The sequence below is a fragment of the Astatotilapia calliptera genome, chromosome 8, assembly GCF_964374335.1.
Source record: "Astatotilapia calliptera chromosome 8, fAstCal68.1, whole genome shotgun sequence".
In the NCBI taxonomy this organism is placed as follows: domain Eukaryota; kingdom Metazoa; phylum Chordata; class Actinopteri; order Cichliformes; family Cichlidae; genus Astatotilapia; species Astatotilapia calliptera.
This window is the reverse complement of record NC_137429.1, coordinates 9,779,852-9,801,221: the sequence shown is the minus strand read 5'-3', so window position 1 is coordinate 9,801,221 and position 21,370 is coordinate 9,779,852. Positions and strand designations below refer to the sequence as shown.

General features: G+C 40.0%; 2 protein-coding genes and 1 long non-coding RNA gene across 6 annotated transcripts; 2 read left to right on the top strand and 1 right to left on the bottom strand.

The window, feature by feature from the left end:
• Positions 1–246: 246 nt before the first annotated feature.
• cript (cysteine-rich PDZ-binding protein) lies at positions 247–12,235 on the bottom strand. 4 transcript variants are annotated; one of them, XR_013910748.1, is made up of 6 exons: positions 12,085–12,204; positions 10,553–10,618; positions 4,465–4,519; positions 4,211–4,314; positions 988–1,182; positions 247–577 (listed from the first exon to the last, which is right to left on the bottom strand). XR_013910748.1 is itself a non-coding variant. In XM_080305037.1 (5 exons), the coding sequence occupies exons 1-5, from the start codon at positions 12,107–12,109 to the stop codon at positions 513–515; spliced, it is 315 nt and encodes a 104-aa protein (XP_080161163.1). In that variant the 5' UTR covers positions 12,110–12,235; the 3' UTR covers positions 247–512. The 4 variants fall into 4 exon arrangements, 2 of the variants coding, with proteins under 2 accessions (XP_080161163.1, XP_026034161.1); XR_013910749.1 differs by lacking the exon at positions 12,085–12,204 and adding an exon at positions 10,867–11,002; XM_080305037.1 differs by lacking the exon at positions 988–1,182 and having other exon boundaries at positions 12,085–12,235.
• Positions 10,563–12,493, top strand: LOC145430280 (uncharacterized). The gene is made up of 2 exons (XR_013910750.1): positions 10,563–10,696; positions 11,806–12,493. It is a non-coding gene; the product is annotated as an uncharacterized LOC145430280 (long non-coding RNA).
• A 44-nt stretch (positions 12,494–12,537) lies between these two features.
• On the top strand, positions 12,538–16,457 carry pigf (phosphatidylinositol glycan anchor biosynthesis, class F). The gene is made up of 5 exons (XM_026178375.2): positions 12,538–12,941; positions 13,555–13,646; positions 13,948–14,064; positions 14,171–14,279; positions 16,113–16,457. The coding sequence occupies exons 1-5, from the start codon at positions 12,714–12,716 to the stop codon at positions 16,224–16,226; spliced, it is 660 nt and encodes a 219-aa protein (XP_026034160.1). The 5' UTR covers positions 12,538–12,713; the 3' UTR covers positions 16,227–16,457.
• Positions 16,458–21,370: the final 4,913 nt, after the last annotated feature.

The window sequence follows — 21,370 nt, the reverse complement described above, 5'->3', positions numbered from 1 at the left end:
AAAAAATGTGCACATGTTGCTAAAGGCCTGGGGGAGAGCAAGCCCTTTAAATATCAACTTATGAGCTTATGAACTCTAACCTCTTTTTCTGAAAGCAGTTGAGGGGATGGGGGGGGCAGAGGGGTCACACCTGACCGTTTCCAAATATGATTATGTCAGAATAAACTGAGGCATATGAGACAAATGTGCGTCACGGGCTAAATTTAAACACTTTATGTCTGAAGGCAAGGAGACAAAACGACCCGGTCAGATGTCCTCGTAGTGGAAGCTTTATTTCACATAACAAAAGCAACACGGCATATATTACATACAGAAATTAACATCTTGAAAAGGAAAGAACTGAATTTAAAATACAGGAAAAGTCTGAGAGTGCTGACTGCAGAAACAAGCGATAACGGGTGGTGTATTTAGAGATGGCCTGCGTATGGCCACTGTAACAGCTCCAGCAAACAAAGCCACCTCTCTTTCAGTCCGTTATTCACGTGTGGAGCCTCTCCCTGATCAGCATGCAGTTACACAGACGTCTGTTTGTAGTTCTTGGTGTCCAAAACCTTCTTTCCACACATTGCACAGATTCCTGGACACAACAGAGAGAGAAAAGAACAATGCAAAAATGGTTTAAGCAAGCATCATTATTTTATCAGAGGTTTTTGGCCTCTTTGGGGCAGCAGAACTGAACTGTGAACAGAAAACAGCAGCATCAGCTCCGTCTATCAAACTGATGAGTTTAAGTTAAATATTAACTCTCCTGTAACTATGCTTTTTGATCACATCAATTCCTGAGGAAGACCAGAGGTCCTTTTATCTGCAATATGCCCCAGCTCAGGGTTCCAGACTCCAAAAGGCATCTGGTGGAAAATCTGGGAGCATTATTGTTTCTCTAGCGAGTTCTTAATGTCCTGCCGAAAGCATGTTTTTCTCCAATTTTCCCTGTTCAATGACAGAAAAAGCACAAAGGGCAGGCAAATAAGAAATGACAGTAGAGACCTAAAATTTTGCATAATTCTGATGAAGAAGTGCATATTTCCTCAAAGTTTTTTTCCCCCAGGAAAATGTGAGGCATCTGATGAAATGACCGATAGCCAAAACAGAAGGTCAAAAGCACAACTTCTCCAAGGCATTATAACAAGCCTATTCAAATGGCGGCCCAGAATCAACCAGCAAGTGGCCCTGCCTGTGGTCCTGGCAGAAACACAGAGAAAACGCAAAAAATTTATTAATTAATTAATTTAAAAAAATTAAAAATTCCTACAGTGTAGTGTAGACTGTGAATGCAACACTCCTAGTAGCCTAGCAATATTTAACCCACAATACACCTGATGTAAACATATTAAACTATCATCGTATGATGTGACAACAGCATGTCTTTCTCAGTCCAAAAGTGTAAAATTGACAATGAAAACTGTCGGTTTAACCCTGCCTGGACTGACAAATACTTATTCATTTTACCGCCAAATCCAAATGCCAAACCTATTTGTTTAATTTGCAGTGAGTGTGTTGCGGTACGTACGAAGGCACCACAATGACAAACACCAGACTTTCTACACAAACTTTCCAGAGCAATCTCAGGAGAGGGCTGCAAAGTTTAATTGCGAGTTTAATAATCTTACAACCGGAGTTGTACTACCATGGTGAGGATCCTGTACAGCCCAAGAGAGAGCTGCAGCAGCTTCCCTTCGTGTTTGGTTCTTGGCGAAGAAGAAAAGGCCTTTCACAGATTCTGAAACAGTGAAATACTGCATGCTGGCTGTGGTGGATGCGGTGATAAGTGAGGAAAAAACTAAAGCGTACCCCTGTCAGACAGTTCAAATATTCGTAGAGTTTAAGTTCTGGCGTCAGACAAGTTTGAAATGCTGTTAGATGACCTGAAGAAAACTGATGTAATGTCTATAGCAGGATATGGGTTCACAGACAGAACTGATATTGCACAGTTGTGCATATATGTCTGGTTTTTGGATGCAAAATTGCTCGGCTATTACCGTTAGAGGCACACACAGCTGGCGAAATAATGTTTGAGAAGATTTCAGCTCTTTTTGAGGAAAATGGTCTGGAAATGAAGCGTGTCTGTATACTTGTGACTAGGGCTGGGCGATATATCGAGTTTTTAAAAAAATATCGATATATTTTCATATGAGATATAAGATGTGACAATATCGTTTATATCGATATAGTCTATGTTACGTTATAATTATACTTGTGGAGCCGCAGGTTTGCCTCTCTTTCGTCCACTTTTGTCTCTACGCAACGTTACTCGGACTCGCCTCTCCTTCACTGAACACAGCGGAAAATCTCCGTTAGCGAGTTACCGTGCGTGGGGCTGGGCGGCGTCAACGTGTTAGCGAGCTAACAGCGCTAACGAGCTAACCGCGCTAAAGACATGCAGCCCGGAGGGGCTGCACGGCCTGCACGGCCTAAAATCCTTTCATTTTCTCAAAAATCGACAGTGCACCTTATGTATGAATTCTGGTTGTGCTTACTGACCGCGAACCGATTTTATGTGGTACACAGCGCTCAGCAATCTGTCAAAAATTTTTTTAATATGACTTTGCTAAACTACGGAGCTGCACCGCTTGATGGATTGTCGGAGGATTACGGCTACCGAGGAGGAGCCTCGCGGAGTGATACGTACTGTGTGTGTATAAGGACCACAAATGGCACCTGTTCAGAGACGTGGTGCAGCTGTGAAATCTGTCTCTTTGTTGTTATGCTCAGCGTCTATTAGTTTACATTTTGACTGCATAATTGTGAGCTTTTTGTTATGCACAAAAACAACATTGTTTTCTTTTATTTATGGACCATGATTATTTAATAAATGCTGATAATTTATTTTTGAGTAATTTCTTCATGTACATCTACGCTGTATGTAAATAAAAGTGCCCGTGTGACATCTGGCACACAGTGTGACTAAGAACTCTCTTTTTGTTCTTAACTTGTGGCTTTAAAAAAAAAAAAAAATCGAGATATATATCTTATATCGCCATCCAGCTAAAAAATATCGAGATATGAATTTTGGGTCAGATCGCCCAGCCCTACTTGTGACAGATGGGGCTCCATCCATGGCAGGAAAAGTGAGTGGTCAGCAAAATATTTATTTTAATTTGAAAGGGAATTATCAAAATGTTTTTTTTTTATTATTAGTATTTCAAATGTGCAAAAAAATAGTTTAGTTATAGCTCCCTTTTTTTTTTTTTTAATGGACCTTTTGGTGTGCATTTGTGAGAGGTCACCAGATTTACAGGGGAAAAAGGAATAAAAAATTACATGTTTTTCAATACAGTTGTGTGGTTTTGAAATTGATCATGATCTGCTGCTTACTGGCTGCTAAAAAGTATCTGCCCCAGATAAATTCCTCGGTTTGAAAATCTGGCCCAACTAACTTCTTAGTTGAATAGCCATGCATTATAGGAATACATAACTGTTTTGACCTCACTTTCATGTTAAAGTTTCCAAAAACATCCAAGCCTCAAGCAGGCTGTTCTTTTGTAACCCTGTTGTTGAATTCGTATTTGCCGAACCACGTGGGAATGAAGCTGTCATGCACTGTACTTTGCCCTACTCATCCTTTGTATTTGTTATTATATTTGCCCCTTGCTTCTTTATCTGGCCTGATAACCTGTAGCCACACTGGACCATGTAAGTAACATGAAGATCAACATATCTATACCTTTTGAGACGTAATGTCATTTGTATTATCTAATGTAAACAGCTAGCACTGTCAGCCATGCTACCTTTGAACTGTTAAACTAATCTTCTTGAAAGATTAAATCTTAGACCACTCAGGCAAATGCTGACTTCAGAACTACGGAAGAGGGACTGTTCATTGATCTGACTGACTCAAGAACAAAGATCTAGTCCAAGACCTTTAGTAGATATAAAATAGATTAAAGAGGGGGAAAAGCCCACCGCAGGTCAGAGTCCTCTCACATTCCCAGCTATTGCCACATCCTAATCTGAGCATTTTTGCCTCAATTTAAAGACAAAAAAAGAAAAATAAGTAGATGTGTCAGAAGCAGTTGCTTAACGGTTTTCAGAGCTTAAAGCTGTGAAGAAAAGCAAGACTACAAGTATAATGTTTACAAAGAACATCTGTGTATTGATCTGTGTATCATGCAGAGAGGCAGTTTTGTTAGAATCTGCTGAAAGCAATAAATGCATTCAAGTTTTGGACCCACAGTAGCATTCCTGCATGGTAAGCAGTGCGACTTTGTACCTTTCTTGTATGCACAGCCCTGGCAGTAGTGTGATCCAGCCTGATGAACTGAGCTCTTGCAGATCCTGCAGATAGCAAAGCCGGACTTGCTGTAAGGGTCGAACCTGCCATGGGAAAGAATTATAGACACATAACTACAGATGCAGTAAAGTTAGCGCCATGGCTGTAATGAATTAGCAAGTTAAAATGGTGATTTTCATGCGAGAAAGTATGTAGGTCTTCTATGTGAAAATAGAGATGCTGATGGCGCTCACCTGGCTTTCTTAGAAGTCAACATCTTATTCTCATTTAGTTTGCGCCCACCACTCTCTGATTGGAAAAAGCAGAAAGGATCCAATCAAACATCATCATTAAAGTAACATCACATTAAAACCACAAAAAAAGCTTCTGTGCAGGCCGGTAGTCCTGTATCACCACTCAGCCTACACTTGTGAAAAGAAAGTGCCCCATCTATCAGTTCTAAGCTTTTGCAGATCAGGACATAAATAAAAACTTCAAAAACAACATCAGATGAACAACAACACATCTTACACTGTGTGATTTTTTTCCTTGAACAAAAACTAAGCAGAAATGGATAAATTGTGTATAAAAACCTAAGTGAACAACATGATTCAGGCATGTGTTTATGCATAGTGGCATTTCCATTAGGTAGAGGTCTGGACTTTGACTGGGCCATTGCAAAACCTTGATTGTTTTACTTTTCAGACATTCAGCTGTAGATTCGCTGCTGCTCTTGGGATCATTGTCCTGTTGCATCAGCCAGATTTTAGCTGTTGGACAGAGGGCCTCACAGATAAGTCTATGATCAACTCAATGACTGCAAGGTGACCAGGTCCTGTGGCTGCAAAACAACCCCAGATCATAACTCCTTCCCCATCGTGTTTGTGCTGACAAGTTGTGTTTGATTTTCTCCATGCACAGTGTTACGCATTATGGCTATTCTGATCTCTTCTGTGCAAAGAACCTTGCTCCAAAAGTCTTTTGGTTTGTTCAGATGCAACTTGGCAAACCTAAGCTGTGCTGCCATGTTTGTGTTAGAGAAAAGAGGCTTTCTTCTGGTCTTGTGTGAATTTGCAGGCACATTCATTCCTGGGAAGATTGAAAGTTTTCCATTTTATAATAATTTTTAATCACTGTAGAATGAGCAAACTATAAACAGACTGATGAACAGCAACAAATGCTTCTCTAAGATCATTGCTGACATCTTTCTTCCTTGGCATCATGTTAAAATACACCTGAATGCTCCAGACAAGCAAACTGCTAAAACCTATGCTTTTATAGAGATGCTCACACTTGCTGATGATCAAACCAAAACTAAATGGATTTGATTATCAGTCCCTGAATGCTACCTACCCTCTTAATTCCTACAGTAAGGGTGTTAGTTTTTACAGGACTGCAGGGTTATAGTAAAGGGATAAATTATGCTGAACTGACATTTTTCTTTGTGCTTCTGTGCTTTTGCACTGGAAAGATGAGCTAGGTCATTGGTAATGTCTGCCATGTGCTAACTGCCTAATGTTACTTATAGTGCATGGTGTCTGGCCAAAAAAAAATGTCTAGCCCGTGCAACAGGGACACTGATTGATTAATGTACAGTTTATTGCCCACTTCAAATATGAAGAGAAAGGTTATACAAACCAGAAAGCACTGGATCTCAGTTAACTGTTCTCATAGACCAATGATTGATATCAGCTAAGTGGGTAAAAATCTTTATTCTTTCCTTTCATGCTTTTTCTGTAATTACCAGTAACAGATGCTAATAAGATGTGTTCTTGAGAGTAGCTTTACATTAAAAGTTATAGCCTTTGTTTCACTGGACAAGATTATTGGTTCTTTCATTTGGGGAGGGAAGCCACCTAAGGTTTCTAAAACTTTACTGCAGCGATGCAGATTTAGTGGAGGACTTGCATTACCTAATTTTCTAGCCTACTACTGGGCAGCTTACATCCATAAACTTTGCTACTGGCTAAAATCTTCTGGTTCCTCGTGGTGTAAATTGGAGCTATCATCATGTAAGGGCTCTTCTATACCAGCCTTGCTCTATTCCTCTTTATCCGTAAAACCCTCTCTGTATACTGATAATCAGGTGGTTCTTAACACACTCAAAATCTGGTTTCAGTTTAGACGGCACTTTAATTTTGTAATGCTATCTTCCTCGGGTCCTCTAAGCGACAACTATTTGTTTCCCCTTCACTCTTGGACTCAACATTCTCAGTGTGGTGTGACAAGGGTATAAAACAGTTCAAACATTTATATGTGGATGGTGTTATCGATGGTTTTCCCAATTTGTCTTCTCGTTACGATCTCCCTATTACCCATTTGTTTTGCCATTTTCAAATTTGAAATTTTGTTGCCAAGAGTTTCCCAAATTTCCCCTCTTTACCTCCAGAACAGCAGTGGGAAACTACGTTATCATTTATTCCTCATCACAGAGGAACCATTTCGAAACTCTATGATACTATCCTGTCTTTTAGTAACCACTCTAACGTTAAGCTTAAGTGTACATGGGAAGGAGACTTGGAATTCAAATACATGAGGAGTCTTGTGAACAGGCTATAGCGAGGGTACGGTCTTCCTCATTCCCGCGTGGTTCGGCAAATACAAATTCAACAACAGGGTTACAACAGCCTGCTTGAGGCTTGGATGGTTTTGGAAACTTTAACATGAAAGTGAGGTCAAATCAGTTATGTATTCTTATAATGCATGGCTATTCAACTAAGAAGTTAGTTGAATATTTATATTCAACTAACTAACGTATATTTAAAAAATTAAATATACGTCGAGAGGTTGCACAGCCAAATTTTTCCACAAGTGGCAACCCTTTATTATACTGTTAAACTCCTGTAAAAACTAATATATATATATATATATATATATATATATATATATATATATATATATATATATATATATATATATATATATATATATGGGGATGAGTTCCTGCCCCAAGTGGAGGAGTTCAAGTATCTCGGGGTCTTGTTCGCGAGTGATGGGAGAAGGGAGCCGGAGATCGACAGACGGATTGGGGCTGCAGCTGCAGTAATGCAGACGCTGCACCGGTCCGTCATGGTGAAGAGGGAGCTGAGTGTAAAAGTGAAGCTCTCAATTTACCGGTCGATCTACGTCCCTACCCTCACCTATGGCGACGAGCTGTGGGTAGTGACCGAAAGAACGAGATCGCGGATACAAGCGGCAGAAATGAGCTTCCTCCGAAGGGTGGCTGGCCTCTCCCTTAGAGATAGGGTGAGAAGTTCGGCCATCCGGGAGGGGCTCAGAGTAGAGCAGCTGCTGCTCCACATCGAAAGGAGCCAGCTGAGGTGGTTCGGGCATCTGACAAGGATGCCCCCTGGGCGCCTCCTGGGTGAGGTGTTCCAGGCATGTCCCACCGGGAGGAGGCCCCGGGGCAGACCCAGGACACGCTGGAGAGATTATATCTCTCGGCTGGCCTGGGAACGCCTTGGTATTCCCCGGATAAGCTGGAGGAGGTGGCTGGGGAGAGGGAGGTCTGGGCCTCTTTGCTTAGGCTGCTGCCCCCGCGACCCGGCCCCGGATAAAGCGGATGAAGATGGATGGATGGATGGATGGATGGATGGATGGATGTGTGTGTGTGTGTATATATATATATATATATATATATATATATATATAGATAGATAGATAGATAGATAGATAGATAGATAGATAGAGAGAGAGAGAGAGCGAGCAGCTGGACAGCATAGTGGTTAGACTACACGCCTTTGGAGCAGAGGATCACAAGTTCGATTCCTGCCTGGGCCCTAAGGGTCCTAAGGCTAGATCCCCTATGCTAAGCAAACCTCTCGCAGATATATATAAGTATCGGTTAATTGTATTTCCGTAACTGCAAATACTGTGTTGTTTTCTTTTTTCAATAAAAATATTTACAAAAAAAAACAAAACAAAAGGTTATAGCCTTATAGTTATAGCCTTCATCGAGTCCTCAGTGCTTAGGCTCAGTTCACCTTAGAATAACAACACATTTGCTCTGTGTGATTAGCCCGTCATAACTGGCAGATCTCAGGCCATCTATCAGTGTTTTCCTAACCACTTATCCAACTGTCATAGCATGGCAGACACGGTACAGCAGACACAGCCACCAGAGAGAGACAGTTTTTCACTCTCAATTCCACATCTACAACTGATTTATAGTCAACCTAACAAGCATGTTATCATTCTGTGGAAGACACATCAGCTCCCAGAAGAAGTTTGAACCCAGAACCTTCTTGTAGTACAGTGACACTGCTAACCATTGTACCACACTAATCTCAGGGCAAACCTGGTATTTCCTTGTTTCTCACTTCAGCACTTACATAAACAATTAATGGTTAAAGAGTGTCATCTAGTGGTAAGAATTTAGTAAAGGTTAACTTTAAAAGTAAAATTCTAAAAATTGGACCAAAATGAGAACCTTTAAAGTTCACAAAGTCACGTTATAACGTGTATAAATGTTTAAAACATATTCAACCATTTAAAAGAAATTTACTTTCTAATCTCATGATACATCAGTGGAGTTCTCTATGTGTCTGCTATGCCCTCCGGTCGTTTGGCCACTTCATGAAAGAAAGCTGCTCTTGCCTGTCTTTGTTGCAGTTCTCTCACACCTCACGCCAGAGCTGAACGGGATTATGCTTGTTTGCAAAATTCCATGTAATTAGCTCCAGCAGTAAGTGCCCCTTTCCATTTAGTTACCGAGCTAAGACATGCATGTTGATTCAGGATTACTTATAGTGATCTTGGGAGTTGAACTGTGGCAAACCTGTGGGACCTGCACTGTTCTGTTGTGTTTGGTTAAATTCACCTGTATGTTAGCAGAAGCTTTTGTGGCCAGACAGGGAGTGTAGGCTTTGTCTTTGCGTAGGCTTTGACATGTAACTCAGTGCTTCTTTTCTTTTTTAGCAATAAAAATAAGTGGGGGGTTTTCTGTTTACTTTATTACTGTAAATTGATTGTAAATAAATGCCTTGGTTGTTCGGCAATCTTGTATGGACGTTTGTGATTTGGTCTGCTGGTATGTTATGTTACACTCCATGTCCTCCATAAACTGCAGATAAAAGCCCTGTAGATATGCAAGTCAGAGATGATTGTAGGTTTATAATCTTGAGTTAATATCACCGGTTTAAAAGAAAAGAAAAGAGAATATCAGATCATCCCCAAAGTAAATGTATGTACATTCTGAATAATAGTAATAGTAAGTTTGGACTTCAAATTATTTCTTTCAACTGTTCCTTTTCCAAGGGTATAATTGTACAGAACACATCTTGAATGACTTTAAAAAACAAAAACAAAAAAACAGGTTTGGATTTTCTCTAATCCACACCGGGTCAAAAGTATACATACAGGATCAAAAATATACACGCAGAAGTTTTTCAATAAATGGTGCTGAATGTTCTACGGTGTATTTTAACCTGACAAGGCCAAAACCTCTTAACTTCTCCTTAGTGATCATGATTGACTACAACTGGTAGTTTCGCTTTGCTAACACAAAAATAATTTGTTTTACAGCACTCATTGGAGTCATCAATACTCAGAACAATGGGAAAGTCAAAGGAACTCTGTGAAGATCTAAGAAACAGAACTGTAGATTTACACAAATTAGGTACTTTTCTTGGAGCAATTTTAAACCACTGTGGACTCCAAAATCGTCAGTTCAAACAACTCTATGTAAATACAAACTACTTACATATGCTAGCACTTGCCAAGGTTTGAATGAGGATGGAAACGAGGAATCACCAAGGCACAAGATTGGTCATGAACTAGAAATTTTTCGAACACCACTGTTCATTTCCACGGTGAAGTGACTTTTATACTGCAAAGGACTGGTGGTAGCATCATGCTGCCAGTGATACTGGTAGATTGCATAAAGTGGATGGAATCAAATAAGCAGCCAGAATTACGCCACAAACCTTATTGTTGTTTTTCTTTTGTTTGTTTTAAGTCATTCAAGATTTGTGCTGTACAATTATTCCACCCTATAAAAGCAACAAGGTTAAAGAAATCATTAAAAGCCCCAAATTCATGTTCATGAACGTATTTAAACTACTTTCCTTGAGTCACTTAGTATATAATGATTTATTTTTAATATTTTAAGTCAATGCTCCTAAGAATGTACAAAAAACCAAGAGAAATCACACACTAACTGAACGCTATTTCAGATTTTGGTTTAAAAGCTTAATTTCCCCCTCCCCGTTGTATTATCTATATATTTTCTGTTGTTTTTAATTGTGATCTTTCTATTTAATCTTCCAAAACTTCCAGCAGCCCTTGCACACTGGTGACATTATGCCATTGAACTGAAACAAATCCAGATTTTACTCTGTTCACCTGTTGTATTCCGGGCTCCATCCTTCCAGGTGTCAGGAGTGATGACCTTACCGAGCTTCTTCTCACCTGGTGATAAAAAGCAACCCAGCATATGTAACAAAAACAGCGCAGTGGATTTAAAGGAAATAAGCCTAGAAGGTGAAGGTATGTTTTCCTCAACCAAAGCAACAGTGAGGACAGTAATAACAACAGTTAGCATCACATAGCGTTAGCCAGCTTTCTAAGGATCATCGAGCTTCTCTTAACGGGAAAAAAGACATTAGAATTGAAGATCTAAAATAAATTAAATGATAGAAGAATGGCGAGATACCTACACTTTTCACAAACCATTGTCCTTTTTTGTTTGTTAAAATAGAAGCTGAAGCGTTAGCTGCGTTTAGCTTTCTCTGTTAATGTAAACTTCCGGTCGTTACTTCCGTTTCCGTGCAGCTCGCAAGCGATTGATTGGTCAAAGCCTAGATTTCAAATCTCAGATGCCATTGGTTAGTTGTACTGCCCTTCGGCGAGGGTCCAAGTAACCCGTTTTGTAATTGGTTGCAGTTTCCCTTGTTCATCTGTAAAGTGGACGAAAACCTCTAAGTTTTCTTTAAAAATTAAAAGTTTGCTGCTGCATTATTTCACACGTGTGAATATAACGTGTGAAATATAACGTGAAATACGTGTGAAATAATTAAATCCAATAAATAATAATAAAAATAACTTTTAAAGCTTACAAACAGTAGGCGACTGTAGCAGTCAGGCAGAGACAGTTTAAAGAACACTGAAGAATCTCGTTTTTCTATTTGCTGTCAGAATAACGTTATAGCAGTGAAAGTAGAAAAAGAATGGCTCTCACTGATAAATAATAGTTCACATCTAGCTACATGTGACAGTGTTCACATGTTCTGATTAAATGGGGAAACTGATTAAATAAAGGATTGTGTTCAAACAAGTATACCACAAACATACAATTTGTTTTCAACCAAAATAAATCTGAGGTAAAAGGGGCTTAAAACAAAATCCACAATAATAATAAAATGAACGGTGATTTATGGATGTAGTAAAGGAGGATATGGAGAGGGTTGGTGTGACAGATGAGCAGGGTAGTGGTAGGATGAGATGGAGGCAGATGATCCACAGACCCATAAAGGGAGCAGCTGAGAGATCTGAAAATGGATTAGAAAATGTTCTACACAAATATAAAAACACAAAAGTCTCAATGACTACTTTGTCACTTTGAATTGAATTACACTGGACCGATTGCATTGGCCCAGGTCTCACATGTGAAAGATGAGAAAAGCCCATCTCCCACCAGCCATTCTCACCACCTACTACAGAGGGAGTGTCGAGAGCATCCTGAGCAGCTGCATCACTGTCTGGTATGGAAACAGCACCGTGTTAGATCGCAAGACCATACAGCACAAAGTGAGAAAAGATCATTGGAGCCTCTCTTTCCTCCATCACAGACACTTATTGAACCTACTGCATCCACAAACCTACCAGCATTGTGGAGGACCCCACACACCTCTCACACACACTCTTCACCAACCTACTTTCTGGCAAGAGACACCGGAGCATTCACGCCCTCACTGCCAAACTGCGAAACAGTTTCTTCCTCCAAGCTGTCAGACTCCTGAAAACTCAGAGACTAGACTGGCAGACACACACCTTTATACATTCCATTACCTCAAGTACTTATTGCACAATGCTAAAGTCTTTTTGCACAACACAATGTCATTATTGCACCATCTCGTTTCTGTATGGTTCTGCTCTATCTGGTGTTGCACTGTTTTTTGCCATTTTTGCACACTTGTACTTTAATTAGTCTTGTGTTGATTTACTGTTATATGTAGTGCCATGGTATTGGATGAAAGCTTTCTAGTTTCACTGTGGCAGCAATAAATGTATACTAAATGCATGACTGTCTGTAATATATTTAAAGTTGTTAAAACTATAATTTACATTTATTGAACTTTGTCTTGCCTCATCTACAAGGAAGAAGTATTGCACTTTTATTTTGAAGTGAAAGCGGAAGTGAGCTTGGTTCCATGTTTACGGAAACAAGGTCAAGCGATTCATCTATGGATGTTACCTGTGCTACAATTCCAGCGTTACGTTGAGGTTTAAAGTGTTTTGTGTTCAATTTGTCGGTGTCCTGCTGTAGTTCGGTACAGCCTTCACAATGTGGGACCATGAAATCAGAGCCATGGCGTCCACTCACGCTATCATCGCCGCTTCGGTGTTCATGGCGACGGTGCTACCTGCTGTGCTCCTACCGGGCTTCTCGGTGTACGGCACACACCTGCTGTGGCTCTACTCGGTGTCCGCTGCGGTCACCGCGGTCAGCGTGGCCGTGTTCTGGCTGCTCGGGATCACACCGCCCGCCAAGAAGCACACGCTGGGATACAAGGTGCTGATAACGCTTTAATAACGATGGATTAATGCCCGCAGTGCCACATGGGCTGTTTTATTATTTTTTTTAAAAGTACAATAAATGCAGTTTTTAAATGAGGGTTTCATTTGTTAAGGGGGAAAAGCTTTCCAAACCGACCTGGCACTGTGTGAAACACTAATTGCCCCATTCAAATTTTGTCTTGCTAGCCCACAGAATATTTCCCCAAAATTCTTAGGGGATGAATAAGATGCTGTTTGGCAAATATGAGACCAGCAGTGGTTTTGTCCTCGGATCTCTTCCATGGATGCTATTATTGCCCAGTCTTTGTTTGTGGATTGTGGTGTAATGTGTTCCTCTTAGACTACTTCACTTTGTCAACAGGCTCTGTTCAAGTGATGTTTTAATTCAACAGGTCTGGCAGTAATCAGGACAGGGTATGGCAAGTAAAATTGAAGTTGCCTTTCCAAAAAAAAGAAAAACATCTTGACTTATTTGTATATAAATTAATGTGAATACTTGACTCTTGCATGTTCATCAAACCAATATATTTTTTTCCCCAGGAAGTGATCTTTTTATATCTGGATCTTAAAAGTTTGACTGTTTTCTCGCTGTTTTTTTTTTTCTGCAGCTGTCGAGGTTGCTTCGCTCCTGCCTGTACTTCTTCCTGTCGTGCCTGTTCTTCCACACTGTTGTCGTTTTATACGGAGCTCCACTGATCGAGTGAGTTATTGTTTTGTGAAACAGAGGTTGATAAAGAGAGACGCAGAGAGTAGCGATCACGACAGTAATACACAATAAACTGAGGATCCATGGAAGGATCACACATAAATGAATGAAAACAGCTGGCAACTACAGAAATCTTCAAACCCTGAAAGGATTCTGTCACTTATACAAAGTCAAGTGTTTTACTTTGTCTCTGCTTGCTTTTTATGTGCGTTTTAAAAATTCTTTTTCTACAAAACTGTCAATAACTCTCTTATTGCAGTTGTCGTTGATACCGTGAACCTATCATTTCTTACAGATCTGCCTTAGAAACATTCTCCCTTGCTGTGTTGCTGACTTCGTTAACCACGCTGAGGTGTCTTTGTGTCCTCGGCCCCAACGTCCAGGCCTGGATACGAGTCTTCAGTCGCCATGGGTAAGGCTGAAATCATTTTCCTTCTCTTTCTTTCCTCCTGGCTTTTCACATGTCTCTGTGTCGAAGATAGTAACTGTTCTTGCTTTTTCTTTGTCTCCGGCTCCAGAGCTATGTCTGTGTGGGACACCTGCCTGCAGATCACTGTGGCCTGCACACTTGTTGGAGCCTGGGTTGGAGCATTCCCCATACCTCTGGACTGGGATAGGCCCTGGCAGGTAATTCTATGCATGGACAAAGCGTATACTCATGGATTTGTATCCTCACATTAGGTCTTATACAGTCTGTGACCTAACCCAGCAAACATTTTGACTTTGAGTACTCGGTCGGCTTATAGTCCACGTTTAAACCTGGTTCAAAAATTTTTCAGCAATTAAAAGTTGTGCTGACATTGCCTTCTGATGGACGTGTAGTTCTTGAACACTGCTTCGATTTTATAGCAAATGCACGTTTGTGTGCTTTTATAACTTTTATGAAAGATACCAAAAGAGAGACTTTAATTGTTACCTTTACTCCGAAGAGTATTTTATATCTCACTGGTCCTTTGTCAGTTTGTATGTTCTTGTCTCTCCAACCAGAGATATCAGTGTAGGAAACAAAGAAGAGGCACTAAGAGAAAGGAGTCAAGGCATTTTGCCATAATCAGACATCATTGCTTGGGAGCCTCAGTCAGCACCCATATCAATTAAATATGACCTGTAGCATGTGACTTTTTTATGTTTAGGCTTGTTTTTCATTAAATTACATGCTACAGTTTAATAAAAGGGTTCCTGATATTTCCTCTACACACATTCATATCATTTAGATCAAAATAACACAAGAAGTGGCTCAGTCAGTAGTCTGGCTGTGGCACTTCGTAAGCAAATTAGTTGGCAATGAAGGTACATTCAGTACTTTTTCTTTCCCCAAGTGTCGACGCAGCAGATGGATCTAAATGTTTAATTTGGCACAGAATTTGTGCCAGATGCCCTTCCTGTCACAACCTACACATTTATCTGAGCTTGTGACCCTGAGATTGGGTTTGTGTCTTCTGGTCTGAAACCAGGGATCTTTTCCATCCCTGGTTTAATTTGTTAACCACTACAGCACGGAGAATCAAATGTCAATTTTAATTTTTTTTTTGCAAATAACATGAATATTGCTTACTTTGGAAGAGAGAGTCTGACTAAACCTCTAATCTACTGTATGTGGAAATATTCTCTATCCACAGTGCAGTTTTTGCTCTTAAGACCAGGGAACTAACACGACCATTTAAACCATATTACCCGCGAAGCCTTTCTTAGATTTTTTTTTTTTGAGGTTTTCTCAAATTACTATTGGATTCACAAAGGCCTCTTAACTGCACGGACTTAAATTAAAGTAAATTACTGGTTTCATTTTGATGAATGGAGGAGGTGGATGTCCTTGTGATTTCATTATTCCATTAAAAGTACCTTTAAAATGACCTTAAATGGGTACTTTTCTGCTTTGTTAGTTGGTGAGTAGCAAAAGTGTTGTAGAAGGGAAACAAGGAAGAGAAAACAACAGGAAAAAATTGGAATACACATGTATTAATAGCAGCAACATCAGGCTGATGCTCTGTAGCGACAGAAGTGAAGATTGTCTTTCAAAAGCATGAATGAAGTGATAGGTTGCTATGGTGATATAACACAAGTGTGCCACAGGATGATACTGGGCACTAACCTGCATGAAGCTGGTGTGGTAGCTGTCAGAGTGAAAAAAAACTGGTGTAAATTACACATTTTTTTGTAGCTGATTTAAGTTCTTAACTTCCAAATTCTCCACGATGATTTTTCTAAGCACTGGACAGAGTAATCAGCCAATGAATAATGAATTAGATTGTTTTGTTTTGTTTAATGGAAAATGGAACACATTAAAGTTATAATTGCACAGGGAATTCTGTGTAAAATGACTGAGGGAAAATGCAGAGGTAATTGGGGTGTAACTCAAATTGACAGACTAATAGTTCAGCTTCTCTTTGATGTATCGGACCAGTGTCAAGCTTTTAGTCAACAATCATGCTCACTTCTCTACTACTTCTTTTTTTGTAGGTCTGGCCTGTTTCCTGCAGTTTGGGCTCTTTGTTTGGCTACCTGACCGGGCTGGTTGCAGCTCCAGCGTGGATCCATTATCACCGCAAACAGCTCACATACAAGTGCAAGTGATAGTCAGACACACGTGTATTATGCCTGTGCTTGTGCGAATGTATCCACGATGGCGTGACTCCTGATCCTGCTGAATTTCTCTCACTTTTTATTATTTATTTGGGAGCATTCACCCCCTTTGCAGCCTGTAGGGTTGTGAGGCAGTTTTGTAAAAGCTCAGAGGTATTATTTTGTACATGTGATGGCTGAAACGGAACATTTTTAAACGTAATAAAATATTTTCTTCGTTAACAATGTGTATTTACTTGTGAAATTGGGCGATTAAAGCTCCTTGACGTCAGTATGTGTGTTTCTGAAAAACCTGCAGGTGGTGCTGTTGGTTCGCCACCTGTGTGCGTGTGTTTATGTGAAGGTGAGGAGAGTTTTAATGAAAGCAACAGACTGAGGCTCATTTGCAGTGAAATGCAAAGTAATCAGTATTATGGTTGGATGGCCATTTGTTGAGAGAGTCATGAGAGGAAGTTAGAAAATTAAAGAGAAAATGTAAACCTGCTGCAGAGTTGGCTTCCATTCTCTCTCTCACACACACACAGACGCTATTCTGCACCTGAAGCCAACTGCTGATGAATACTGTTCCTTTTTAAACGACCATTAATCTCGCTCCAACTCTATTTCAACACCCTCTCCGCCTCCCCAGCTCCCATTCCACCTTTTTCACATCCTTGGGCAACCATATTGATTCACTTTCATTTCGAGGACATTAATTTCCCTCCTTTCACGCCGCACCACATCTCTTAGTCCTCCCTTGCACCCAGTCACCGCAATGAAATGTACATTTTCCAGAACGGAATGTGAAACTGAAAGGTAAATGAGTGATGTTCCTTGCAAATTGTCCGAACGATTGGTATACACAAGTAATTATGGCCAAGATTTAAAATAAAAAAAGCGGAAGAAATTGTCGGTTATCTTTGCTGTTTGAGCATTTTGTGCTGGAAAGTTTCAGTAAAAAAATCAGAAGCAAAGCTGCCCAATAGCCCTGTGCTTGAACTCCTTCCTTGTTGCCAGGGAAAAAACAGCCTGAAGGAAACAGATGAAAGATGGAGCAGAGGAAAGTCTTTGAAAGTCTACATATGCTTACAGCATCAATCTTTCCCTTTCTCTCTTTGATGAAACTCAATCTGACCTCATGCTGTTAACTCTATTACCCTTTGTGCTCCATGCTTTTCTTTTCTTTTCTGTTTTTTTAAATTTTACACTTCACTTCTGATGCGTCATTACATGTGGAGAGCAGGGGAGTTGGAGAGGAGGGCTTTGGAAGAGCATAAGGTATGATCAAACAGGTATCACGCTGACCTTGTGCATTGTATTAAAACGCTAAGTCTTTAAAAAAAAGCTACGATTAGATATGTTTTTGAGTCCTTTGAGGGTTATTTTGCAGGTGTAGTCTATTTACTCTGAGGACTGAAATCTGGTTGAAGTTGCTTTGTTCATGTGCTCAGTCACCTGTGGCCTTTTCAATCTGTGAGACAAGCACAAGGCCCTTCATTCACGCACACACACACACACACACACACACAAAAGCTGCTGCTTCACAAATTGTTCCCCACATTCAATCTCAGAGAACTTTATTTATTCATTATTTGTTCTCAGGCAGCTCTATTGTAGCGGGGCATTGTGAGGAGAGGTAATTTGTCCTCTCTGCCCGTCCTCTCTCCTCAGCCTTTTTCTCCAGGGCGGCTGTGGTATGCATGTATTTGCAGAACTGTTATGTTTCTGCTTTGCTGAAAGAGAGTAGCAGACTGAAACCAGCCGGGTCCTCTGCTCTCTCTCTCTGGTGTTACCCCAAATCCAGCCTGCCAGAATTAGTATTTTTAAGAGTAGTATTTTTAAGATTCCTCATGCTGCTGACAGCACACCGAATTAAAACACATCTCTACATGCCGTTCTGTGCAGCCTTTGAACATTTTTTTTTTTTAGATCATCTTGGTTTGACAGCCTGCACATTAAATGTAAGGCTGTGTCTCATAACTCTCTGCCAAGCTAGGAGCTGAGATGACTCTTGAACAGGCTAAGGAAGAATACATTAAATTTGGGTGCTGATCTGGATCACTGTGTTTAAAATTGTGAAGTAAGCCACTGGCCTTTAAAGAGGAGATTGCTCTTAAAGTGCCCCTCAATTTGTCTCTTTTTCACCTGCTTCAGCAAGAAAGTCAAACATCTTATTAATGAAAGGGAGATTTTTCTCAGGAGATGGTGGATACCACTCAAACACCAGTATTCACAGCCGAGTGAATATTGGATTCATAAATTATACCAAATTTAAGAATGTGTATTAACTTCTCATTATTATAAATATTTAATAAACTAGTCGCATGGCAGAAACTCACTGCATTTAGGCATCTAGACAAGACGTGATTTAAGCGTTTGAATGTGGTATGGTTGTTATTGCCATGTTAGTGGCTGTTTACTGGGATTTTCCCACACAACCATCTCACGATTTTACACAAATATTCCAAAAAGAGCAAATATCCAGCGAGTGACAGGTATCTGGGTAAAAATGCCATATTGAGAGATCAGAGGAGAATGCCCAGACTACTTCAACCTGACAGGAAGGCCACAGTAACTCAAATAACAACCACTTGTTGCAAACAAGGTACACAGAAAAGCATCTCTGAATGCATAACACATTGAAACTAGAAGCAGGAGACCACGGCAGGTGCCACTTCTGTTAGCTAAGAACAGGAAACTGACGCAACAATTCACGCTGGCTCACCAAAATTAGACAACAGAAGACTAAAAATATTGCCTGGTCTGTTTGATAGTATCATCCCAATATGGACCAAAACCTCCAAGGAATGTTTTCAGCACCTTGTTGAATCAGTGCCACAAAGAGTTAAGGTAGATCTGAAGGCAAAGGGGGTACAAACCCAGTACTGGCAAAGTGTACCAGCTGAGTGTTACTGCCTGATGTGCTGGGAATTTACAAACACGGTAGTAAGACAAGTAATGCAATTAAATAATAAAAAGGCTAGTGTTTTCTTTCTCATGCAGTAGAAATTATTTACCTTTATTTAAAAGAAAATTGATTTTATCCATCCTGGCGATGCAGCTCTTGAGAGGTAATAATGGATCAGTTCTAGACTGGATCAGCCGCAGGGATGCTCTGCTGTGATTGATGGCTTGGTTTAAAGTAGGCTGGCGGATTGATGTTTTGAAATATACCCCGTCAGAAGAAAAAAAAGGCTTATTAATCACAGAGAATTTTATGCCTACTTAACTCCTGATAAAATAAAAAGATAGCATGACATGATAGTCAAGTTCCACATGTAAACAGCTCCTTCAAAGAGGGATTCAGATTTCAATTTTCTCCCGATGAGTCACACCCACGCGTCATTTAACACCCTTCTTCTTACACTCAGTCTCTTGCTCCTCACGTCCCACTTTCTTCCTGCGTTTTGTTTCTCGTTTTCCCCCAATTTCTTCTATTCACTCTCCGGTGTGCTCTTCATTAACAGTTAGAGCGGTGTGTCGCACATATGTTATTGCAGAGCTCTTGTGTCTCTTCTATCTACTCCAAGGGCAACAACAAAGGGTCTGTTGTTACTGAGGAGAGTTCAAGTGGGCTATCATGATGCAAGAGGGGATGCTGAAGGATTCCTTGATAAAAAGCAGGTACAAATCAAAACAAGACGTGAGATGACTCTCTTAAAAAGAGCTCCGCATGATGAATATGCTTTTAGAGGAACAAGGGGATGATAGTGACTAAAAGAAAGTGGCCGGAAAGAGGATGCCTGAGCAGGAGATTTATTTTTTATTAGATTTGTTAGCCATGTTAGGCTCTCTGCTGACTTAATGGTTAGTCCACTGTTTTGGTTTAGATTTGATCTCAACAGCTATTCGATGCATTTCCATGAAATTTAGTTTGAGATACTTTTTGGTACCCCGAGGATGTATCCTAATGACCTCATCTAATTTCGCTGTTTAAATTTGGCATTTATAACCAGTGAAAAACTTTTTTTCTCATTTGTTTTTATTGAGAGTCTTACTCATACACCCACTTCAGGTCTCTAATTGCTTTAAATGGTGGCAAGCCAAAAAAATAGGCAGCGCTGTTTTTGGAGAGCCTTCCTGTTAAACATCACCCAGTCTGAAGCCAGCCATCCAGAAGATTGCATAGTATAATTAAATGGGGGATAAATCATCCTTTTCCTTATTTTCTAACATGCAGGGTGCTTAACAAATTTATCTGACCACCTGTTAACAGAAATATTTTAGAAATCTGCCAAAAACTACTTTAAAACTAAAAATTATAACTATAGGGCGTGCCCTTGGTGCCGGTGGGGCATGCCCTGAACATCTCACCCAGGAGAATAAAATTATATTCTTATTGTTATTTGTGAGACTTTAAATTCTTGCTTTTCAATGTTAAATGTTGTTTGTTAAAGTTCTTGAAATAGCTTTGGATGAAACTTTTGTGCGATCTATCTTTAAACCCACTAAATGCCAAATTTGTTCAATAGGATTCAAGTCTGGACTTTGACTTGGCCACTCCATTAGTACTCCAGAATCCTCTTTCTTGGTCAGAGTCTCTGCACATTTTGAAGGATGTTCGGCATCATTACCAACTGGTTTTATCATCTAAGAAACATTTCTAAACTCAGACTACTGGTGTCAAAGGCAGAACTTGAGATGATTATTCATGCTTTTATTTCTCCTGGTTTGGATTATTGTAATGGTCTTTTTACTTGTTTCAACAAATCAGCTTTGGATCGCCTTCATACTGTACAGGATGCTGGGGCAAGACTTTTAACTGGCACTAACAAGACGTCACTTATTACTCCAGTTTTGGCTTCTCTTCATTGGTTTCATTTTAACATTTTAGTTTTAACTTTTAGAGCTCTACATGGTAAAGCTCCCCAGTATATCTCTGACCTGTTGAAACCTCAGGCTTCTTCCTGAGCACTTAGGTCTTCAGGTCAGAAGTTACTGTTGGTCCCATGTACTATGTTCAAAACACGTGGGGATCAGGCTTTTCAGGCACTGGCACCAAGGCTGTGGATTTCTCTTCCGTTGTGTTTACGTTGTGTAGACTACACTGACTCTTTTAAAAAGCAGCTGAAGACATTTCTATAAAAATGAGCTTTTAATTATTTTTTTCATTGTTTTATAATTTTAGTTTATTTATATTTCTGGTTTTATTGTTA